This window comes from Anas platyrhynchos, chromosome 5 (assembly GCF_047663525.1).
Source record: "Anas platyrhynchos isolate ZD024472 breed Pekin duck chromosome 5, IASCAAS_PekinDuck_T2T, whole genome shotgun sequence".
Lineage (NCBI taxonomy): Eukaryota > Metazoa > Chordata > Aves > Anseriformes > Anatidae > Anas > Anas platyrhynchos.
In genome coordinates this window covers 47,364,167-47,373,160 of record NC_092591.1, presented here as the reverse complement: position 1 = coordinate 47,373,160, position 8,994 = coordinate 47,364,167, and the positions used below count along the sequence as shown (strand labels likewise).

The 8,994-nt window shown below is 37.3% G+C and overlaps 1 protein-coding gene across 1 annotated transcript in view; it reads right to left on the bottom strand.

The window, feature by feature from the left end:
• Window positions 1–200: 200 nt before the first annotated feature.
• TPCN2 (two pore segment channel 2) overlaps window positions 201–8,994 on the bottom strand; it is a 29,862-nt gene continuing 21,068 nt past the window's right edge. Inside the window, exons 20-25 of the mRNA XM_027458079.3 lie at window positions 6,760–6,833; window positions 6,304–6,394; window positions 6,097–6,179; window positions 5,137–5,218; window positions 3,422–3,507; window positions 201–2,738 (exon numbers count right to left, since the gene is read on the bottom strand). Coding sequence (XP_027313880.2) covers window positions 2,660–2,738; window positions 3,422–3,507; window positions 5,137–5,218; window positions 6,097–6,179; window positions 6,304–6,394; window positions 6,760–6,833 — 495 coding nt within the window. The 3' untranslated portion in view covers window positions 201–2,659. The remainder of the gene's footprint in view (window positions 2,739–3,421; window positions 3,508–5,136; window positions 5,219–6,096; window positions 6,180–6,303; window positions 6,395–6,759; window positions 6,834–8,994) is intronic.

Below are 8,994 nucleotides of genomic sequence, written 5' to 3'. Positions count from 1 at the left end.
TAGAAGTGGAGATAATCGAGCAGCATATTTTAGGTTCTGCATTTTGAAATCAAGCAGTTGTGTCCTACCTGCATGTAACCTCTTTCACAAGCCCAACCTTCAACTAAAAATGATAATAGGTACCAAACACAAGGTAAATCGTTAGCAGAAAGGTGAGGGAAAAAAAAAGAGAAAAACAACAAAAAAACACAACACAGGAATCACTGTAACACCTCAATTGTCTTCATATTTTTAAGAAGAAACTTGTTTTTTTAATAATACAAACCTCAAATTTTACCCGGTTACATACATTCATTTTCATTATTTATACATTTTTTGTGCAAGACTTGCAGTTAGTTACATCTTCCAGTACAACTGCCTTTACATACCACGATTTTATATTAACTTCTAGTTACACTTCCCATCTATTACACACAAGTGAAACAAGAACAAGACTAAGACTACTCCCTTTTGTCCAGATGTGAAAACTGCATAGTGGAGACAGTTATGATGTTTTTGATAAACCCATACCAAATCATGTTGCTTTGGTAGACTGTAGTGGAATGTAAAATGTAATGGTCAAAGAAAAAGCTTGAGAAATAGAAAAAAGAAAAAAGCTTGGAGGTAGTCAGGAACTGGCCACCTACTTACTTTTTTGATGAGGTAAAGTGGCTCCTCAAAGTACTTAGAAAAGTGGAAAACAAAAAAAGAGTGAAAAGGTAAGCAGAGTATTTGAACTCCATTAACAGTACCAATAAATTGGTCTTTTAGCTTCATTTAATCATAAATGTGGAAACTATCCTAAAAAAAAAAAAAGTGTTCTGACACTTTTATCTACTTGCTATGACATGTGTTCTAAGCTCGTGGCAGAAAATAAATACGGTAATGTCACTGAAACCTGTGCAGCTGAGTTAATGAGTGGATTACAGATCAGAGGAAAGAAAGCGAACACAAAACAAGAGCATGGCTTCAGATGCAAGATGACAGAAGTATAGAAAGATGGCTGAGTGTCTCAGCACTCAGTTCAGATTTGTGCTACACATATGCAAACTAGAAGACATGTATTTTGTTTCAAAGCACAAGGAAAATTAAGAGCAGATAAGGAAACAGACAAGAACCACCACATATCTTCTAAATGATGAGACGACAATACAGAAATATGCTTTTGAGCTCAACTGCACCATTATCCCAGATTGTTTCCTGCATTAGGGCGACAAAACTAAGAAAAGACTAGTAACAAAACAAGAGAGGGAAAGCAAGAAAGGGAAAAAGTAAATAAGATGAAGCTTGGCACTTTCCTCAAATGTTTTGTTACCTAAAAAAGACCTGGTAATTCATACATTTATAAAGAGCTATATTATCATTTACCTTCCCCACGCCTGTGTCAGTGCGGAGAACCACAGCAATGTCTATTTCAGTGACAAGTGTTTCAGTGAAAATTCAGCACCCCAAAGGGTAGTTTCATTTTCACATATAGTAACTTTAGTTGGAATTGATTATATTCTTCATAGTGATTTCCTAGTTACGTGACAAAGATTCAAACAAACACCTTTTTTAGAGGAATACTAAGGGCTAATGAAAAGCATGCAGACATAATTTACTGTTATTTCTCAAATTTAGATTTGTTGACAAAGTTATTCACACAAAAAGTACCACTCAGGTATATAGCACGTGGCCACAAAGCCACAAAAGAACATGATGTTGCAACACCGGCTGAGCACTTCCAATTCCCTAGACTCAAAAACTGAACTGCTAAAAGCTTTGATTATCCCATTCAGCCTTTTTTTCCCCCTCCCTTTAAGTGGGAGACTTGCAGTGATTGTGATGCTACCTTCTGGACAAAGTTCATTCTCCTCACCTTTTTCATGGAATACAATACAGTGTAGAATAGGGCTTGGAAGGAAGATAAAGTAAGAGTTCACTAAAAAGCAACATGAGAGAATATCTCCTCTAAAGGAGAGCTGGGTTTTATCACACTGAAAACCACAAATGCTCAATGTTACCAGCATGGTGCAACTAGCATGAGCCCTAGATCAAAAACAAAGAAAGAGGTTTGAAGTAACCACTCCCTGTGATTATATAAAGTTAATTTGTGTTCTAAAAGTGAGTAACTCCTGTAAATTTAGAAAGATAGGTTTGTGTCACGTTTCAGAAAAATAGTGTTTCTCTATGGAAAGGTGAAGGATTTTGTTCTGGCCCTGCCTAATCCATTCCTGAATTGCAGGACTCAACCCTCACCACGATCCTCTACCATAAAAGGCAGCTCTATTTTCTTGTGCTTTTCAAAGTAGCAGGCTTAGTGGTTACAAAGTTCATGTTTTAAAGTGCACTGTCATTTTAACACTTTACCATCTTAAAAAAGAAAATAAAATTTTCTGGTACTAACAGTTTATAAAAATAATAGCTGCAATATTCCTCTAAAATTGCAACTTAAAACCAAGTCAAAATAGCAAAGATTCAAATATCTTAAAAAAAAAAAAAAAAAAAAAAAAAAAAAAAAAAAAAAAAAGATACTAATTAACAATAAAAAAAATTCTTTCTTCAAAGAATTACCAAGCAAAACCTTACATACTGTCCTGCAAGCCTCTCCTAACAGCACCTCACGGAAAATCCATCCAGTTTCTTCCAGCTCACAACCTCAAGAAAACAGAGGTCTAAATAAATCAGTCCTTCCCATCAGTCACCTACATAAGTGCAGGTGTGGATGCTGGTGCAGTTTTTCCATCAGCTCTTCCTCTGTAGGTTCTTCCAAAACATCTCTACAAAGAAAAAGCACGAGTTGTTAGGGACAGCAAAGGGAAGTTCTCAGCATTTGTTTTTGCAATGCACACAGAGATGCTGCATGTGCTCATTTCATTCTTGAAACGAGGAATTAAAATTACAATAAAGTTGATGCTCCCTAAAGATGCATCTACTTGCAAGTGATCCATCCTTTGCAGATGTGTCATGGAAACCAGCAGCTGTTTTCCCATAAGGAGCAGGGAAACAATTTCCTGCACACAGTACAATACAACTGAAGGTCAGTAAATTTGTTTTCCTGAAAGATCTCCCCAATGAGAACATGTTCCCAATGCTACTATTGAATATCCGACGTGCACCAGAAGTTCTATGTGTGCTTGATCATCAAGTATCAACTCACCACCCACAATTTCATAATAAGCCAAGAATTTGCATCACTTTCCTCATCTTCCCTTTTCTTCTACCTCTCAGCATAGCCCCCTCCACACACACACTTCCAACACCTCTTCACCCACAATGCTATTGGCAGGAAGCATATAAAGGTTAAGGATAACAAGGCAACTCAAAGGAAGCCTAAACCAAAGCATATACTGAGTTTCTCTGAGGTAACAGATGAAGCAGTTTGCTTTTGACAGAGAAAATAAGAAACAAGCATTTTACCCTCTTGCATATTAAGTAGATTATTGAGCCTAGTTTAACTCACCTGAACATTAGTTCAACTGTCCTCTGGTATTCAATATCTGAGAGAGACTCCCGATGACAGCGACGGTCCCACTTGTGGATAAAGTTCTGGAACATAAAAGAGGCAGAAAGAAAAATTAAAGGCTACTTCTAGTGACATCAGTAAAGAGGTTGTCAGATCAAGACATTAGGAGGTGGGGAGGGGAACCGCTTTAAACAGTGGCAGTTTTTATTTATTGGCAGTAATTTTAGTCATCAGCACATCAGCATATTTATTGACTGTGGGTCACTATTCAAATCTGTTTTTTGGGAATGGAATAACTTTTTTTTTTTTATGGAATAACTTCCTCACCACACTGAAAGAACAACAGAACTAAAAATAACCCTGCTGCTTCCTATGCCTAGCAAGGACTGCCTCCCCAGGATAACTGTGTGAACTACCCAAGAGTTCACCTGCTTTGAAGTTTTTCCACTTAAAAAAAAAAAAAAAATAATAATAATTATTATTATTATTATAATTATATATATATATATATAAACATATTCTAAGTCCAGGAGTCACAAAACTCAGCTTCTGTTTTTTTCATCCTCCCCAATCCACTTTTAATTGTATGAATCAATACCTAGGAGCAGGCAGACAGTTTAGGGAGGAAAAAATAAAAGAGAAAAATAGTGACATCCTAGTGATATCCTCTCTGGCTCCAGTATGCTCTGTCTTTGCTCTTACAACAAACTGTCCAGAGCCCTTCAGAAGCAAGCATACAGAAAACTTTATGGGACTGGCCTCCTGTCAGAACTTAAAGTCTTTCCTAACATGCCCAGGGGTAAGACTGAAGATTACCATGAGACTCATCTCACCTAAATTGATCTAGTTACCATTCCACATAAAGCAGCACATTTTAGTTATCTGTGCAATCAAAAAGCAACAACAACACCACCACATCTCCAGAAGAGAAATTTTCATTGGTTTTAAGATGGGGTGAAGTCCTCTAAAGATGTTCGTTTTCTGCCATTACTTATGCAAGGCTTATATGATTAACATAGATTAGATCGTTACAATTAATGTTCCCTTGTTGCCTTCACCATCAAAAAGCTCAAAAGACAATTAAACTTTCAAGAGAAGTACAGAGACACAAGAGACCAGCGAAACTACACGTTCATCATGGCATTAACTAGGTACCTATATTTCCATGGCTTCTTAAAAAAAGCTCTAAACAACAACCTCTTCAAAATAAATAATCAGTTCCACTCTTCTAGTGTGGAACTTGGTAATAATCCAAACTTGGAGGTGAAAAGAGACAAAGGACCACCAAATAAAACAGAAATGTAAAGCTTAAATAGCTTAATTTGCTGACAAAACAAATGCAAAAAATATTTGCAGCTTGGGTAACTAAAGCTGAAGTTAAATGCTAAAATGCTAATAATATTATAGTACAAGAGAAGCATTTCTAAAATATTTAAAGATATAACACATCTTTATGATGAGTTAGCTGAAACAAAAAATGTATACGCCCTGTGAAATGCAACTAGATTTGTCACAAAGTTAAAAAAAAAATACACAATTTTCTGGGAAAAAGAAAATGTTTCCTCAACATCTGAGAGGAGATAGGGAAAAAGATTAAGCAAACACACAAAACCAACTCGCATTTCCCAGAAAGTTTCCTGGGTTCTTCTTATTTCCCGTACAGACCAGAAGCTGCTATCAGGATCCAACACCAAATAAACATGCTTTCTTACCTCTAGAAGTAAAGCTACGAAGAGATTAACCCAGATGACAGATGAGATCAACCACCAGGCTACAAAATAGATCTTGGCCCACCTGCAGATCAGATTAACAGACAATAAGTAAAGTAGAAGAAGAAGATCCATCTAGGCTAGTGTCCTTTGAGTGGTCAAAAGTGGAAGAACATGAAAAAAGCTCAAGAACATGACTAGATATCTAAAAGGCTACCCCCTCAGAGCTCTCCCAATCTCCAACCATTTGCAGTTCTGAGATTTCTTGAGCTAGAGGTAGCTTCCATTCATTGCAGATCCCAAAGGATTTCTTTCACAACTTGTGCAGTCTTCACCAGACCACATTAAACATTTATCACAGACAACAGCCTGTTGAAGAATTCCACACCTTAACTACATGCTGGATGAAGAACCACTTCCTTCTGTTTGATTCAAACTGCTAGATTCAAGACATGGAAATCATGAAATCCGGACTCCACAGAAATCAAACAGTAAATTTCCCAGGTTTACTGCATTAAGATTTCACCAGCCAAACATCAGTGAAACAGCTTAATTTAGAACCTATCCAGTTAATTCAAACATTCCCAAAAAATAATGGGATGCAAATGAAAGATATGCCCTAGGTTCTAAATCTTCTAAACATTATTTACCTCCAGGGAAAATGCAGAAGCAATCCAGAATATCTTACAGTGATTCACTTACATCTCTTCTGTGAGACTGGCTCTACAGTGAGAGCCACCCACCGACCTAATGCACGTTGCAAACCTGCTTAAAATTCACTTAAGCAATTCACACTTTTTTGGAGCAAGACGGCTACCAAACCAGTTTCCAATACCTTCTAAAATGGTATTTAGAAAGAAAAGAAAGGTTAGCTGCATGCTTAACTGCTAGAAATACTAATACGTGTATAATTCTTGTTCATTACTTTATAAGCTCTGTTTTGGTATTATTACTGCTACTTACGGACTTGAGTATCTTGAGAACGCTTCCAGGAAGACTTGCCAGTTGTTCACTACCATCACATCCCAAAGGGTCACCACTGCTGCCTGAATAACACAAGTAAAACAGAAATTGAGTTGCTACATCACATGTTAAAAAGCCTCAGAAAATGAGGGACAGGGACAGGCACAGAGGGAAAGAGGTTTGGATTCCACCTATGATCAGACTTACAGCAAAGTCATCAAAGTTGTTCGGCCAATATTCCAGCTGTTCATAGGTCCCACACTGCAGAGTGCCATTATTATATGTCGTATTGACAACACTACAAGAGAATTGGTCTGGTATGAGCACACCTTTCTACATACTATACGTCAAAAACCAAGATTCCCGTGATTAAAGTTAAGTACCTCATGTGCGCAGAAAACAAGGGAAATATCATTAAAGCTACAGCAGGTTAAAATTTTGAGCTACAGATAAGCACACTGGAAATTTCAACACACCAAGAAGAAAACTGAAAGGGTAGCAAATGAAAAAAGCCTGTGTGATTGAAAAGTAAGTAAGGCCAGCTTAAAGAGCAAGAAGGAAAAAAAAAAAAAAAAGACACAGAAACAGCTTAGAGGCATGGAGTTGCAGATGCTTTTGAAAATCAGAGTACTTCTTTCTGAATAGTGATGTTTAGAATGTTACCTGGTATTTCCCATAGGAACCACAGCACCTTTAAACAGCATTATGCCAGTTATAGCAAATGCATAGAAAACCACCTGGAAGAAATATATTTAAGTATTAGTTTTGAATATTTCTGACACTAAATAGGCAAACAATGCAATTAAACATGGAATTCAGCTTAGTACCACAAGTAAAAGATTCTGGTCATGAACAACACCAAAACCCATTGAAGTTAAAATACTTCTTAATGTCTGGAGTTTTTTTTTAATTGCTTGCTCTTACTTTTTTTAATATTCTATTTAACTTTCCGTTGTTAAAATACATTACATCAATTTAATTTATGATCTGTCAGAAAAAAAAAAAAAGAAAGAAAGAAAGAAAAACAGTACCTATATGTACAAGGAATAACTTAAGTATTTGGGGAGCTTTTTGTTAGATTCATTGAAAATCACCTTTTACAAAACCTAACGTAAGGACAAAAATAAGCCAGTATTACATTAGCAACTTCTTCTAAAATGTTATATTAATCTAAAAGCCAAGGTTTCATAATTAAATGATTTTGGAACTGCAGTCCAAGAACTTCACTTGTTAGGAAAACACAAACCTCGTTTTAAAAAGAAGGTTTTCGCAGTCTTACACAGTTACCTACTGTTAAAACTTGCAAAATGACCTAAAAAGCTTGTTCTAGAAATAATCTATACTTCTCTGAGTAAGGAACTATTTGTTCCAGGACATCATGAGACAAGATCAGTGTTTGATGAAATTGAAGTGTCCTTATTCACTTTTCTGTATTTTGCTAGAAGACAGCCCCAGGAAGGTCTGTGAAGAAAGGAAGGGACTGCTCTGATCTATGAATCCCAGCATTTTAAATGCTACTGAAGTTGAAGCTGCCGTTCCACAACCTGCCAGGAGATGGGGCATCTGCCCTTGCAATAAAGTCGATTTTATTCTATGATAAAGGTATTACATCTCAACAGACGTACTGCCTAACATATTAGCTAACAAGCTATATTACTTTATCAGCATATGCTCAAGGCTAAAATTCGGAAAGATCTTTTGCATCAGCAGGTAATGCAGTGGGACTTGACTATGGTAGAAGGCTCACAGTGACAGCTTCTACTCAGCCTTAAGTAAAAGCAAGTTAAATTAATGGAAGTGGCAAATGCTGTTGCAGAGTTGCCCCACAACTGGTACAAAACTACAGTTGACACTCACAGCACAAAGGACAATCCGCAGATGACATTTCACAAGCATTATATCTTACATGAATGAGTAGGGACACCATGCTGAAACACTACAGCATCATGTCTAAACTAAAACTGAAGGCTATTTCTGCAGGCTCCTGCCATCTTAGCTGTGTCTGTCAGGACTGCAAGGAGCCTCCAGCAGAATTCTGTAGTTCAGGTACAGCCATGCCAGTAGCAGTGCAGCTTCGGGGTCCTACTGTAAAGCACAAGGGAGCTCACCTGATGAGTGCTCTCTCCCAGGGCTCTGACATATGGGCTTTCTCACATTCAGCAGCAGCAAACGTCAATCACTGCCTCCCCAGCCTAGCCACCAAGCAACCCTCGCAACCTGTAACTGGGGTGACAAGCAAATGTGTGCTCCTTTACCGTAGTGTACTCACTTCAGCAAGAAATCACAAAATTACCAGGAGTACAGGCAGTCTTTAGACTGCTCATTCCATTGAGCAACCATAAGGCAGGGCAGCATTTTCTACAATTGCTTTGGAAAGACATGGGGATTTATTTATTTCCAACAACTGCCAAAAGTCTCCCATTACACTGAAGCTGGTCCTATCATATGCAAGACTGGTATTTAGGCTCCGAAGAACCCAGAGACTCCTATTTTCACCTGTAAAAACTAATGTCCTGGTTTGCGCACTCCCAAAGTATTTCTCAGTAGTTCCCTACAGCATGTTTATTTTTTTTAAAATTGCAACATAAACCTCTCCAGGCCACAACTGAAGGTCCCTCCCCTACAGATACAAGCAGAGATTAGTAAAGACAAAAACCAGATATTCTGGATAAATTGCATGCTAAGTCAGTTTTTGTTTTGATATACTAGAACAACTTCTCGGATAACACCTAACACACAGCAAAACCTTGCTCTTTTAACCATTATTTCAAATTAAGGTATTTTAAAAAATAAAAACACCCAATAAAATATAGAAATAAAGACACCCACTTGTTTGCTCTGTCAGGAAGACACAGCTGCAAATCCAGAAACTCAAAGAGTTAGGAAATGTAGACTTTA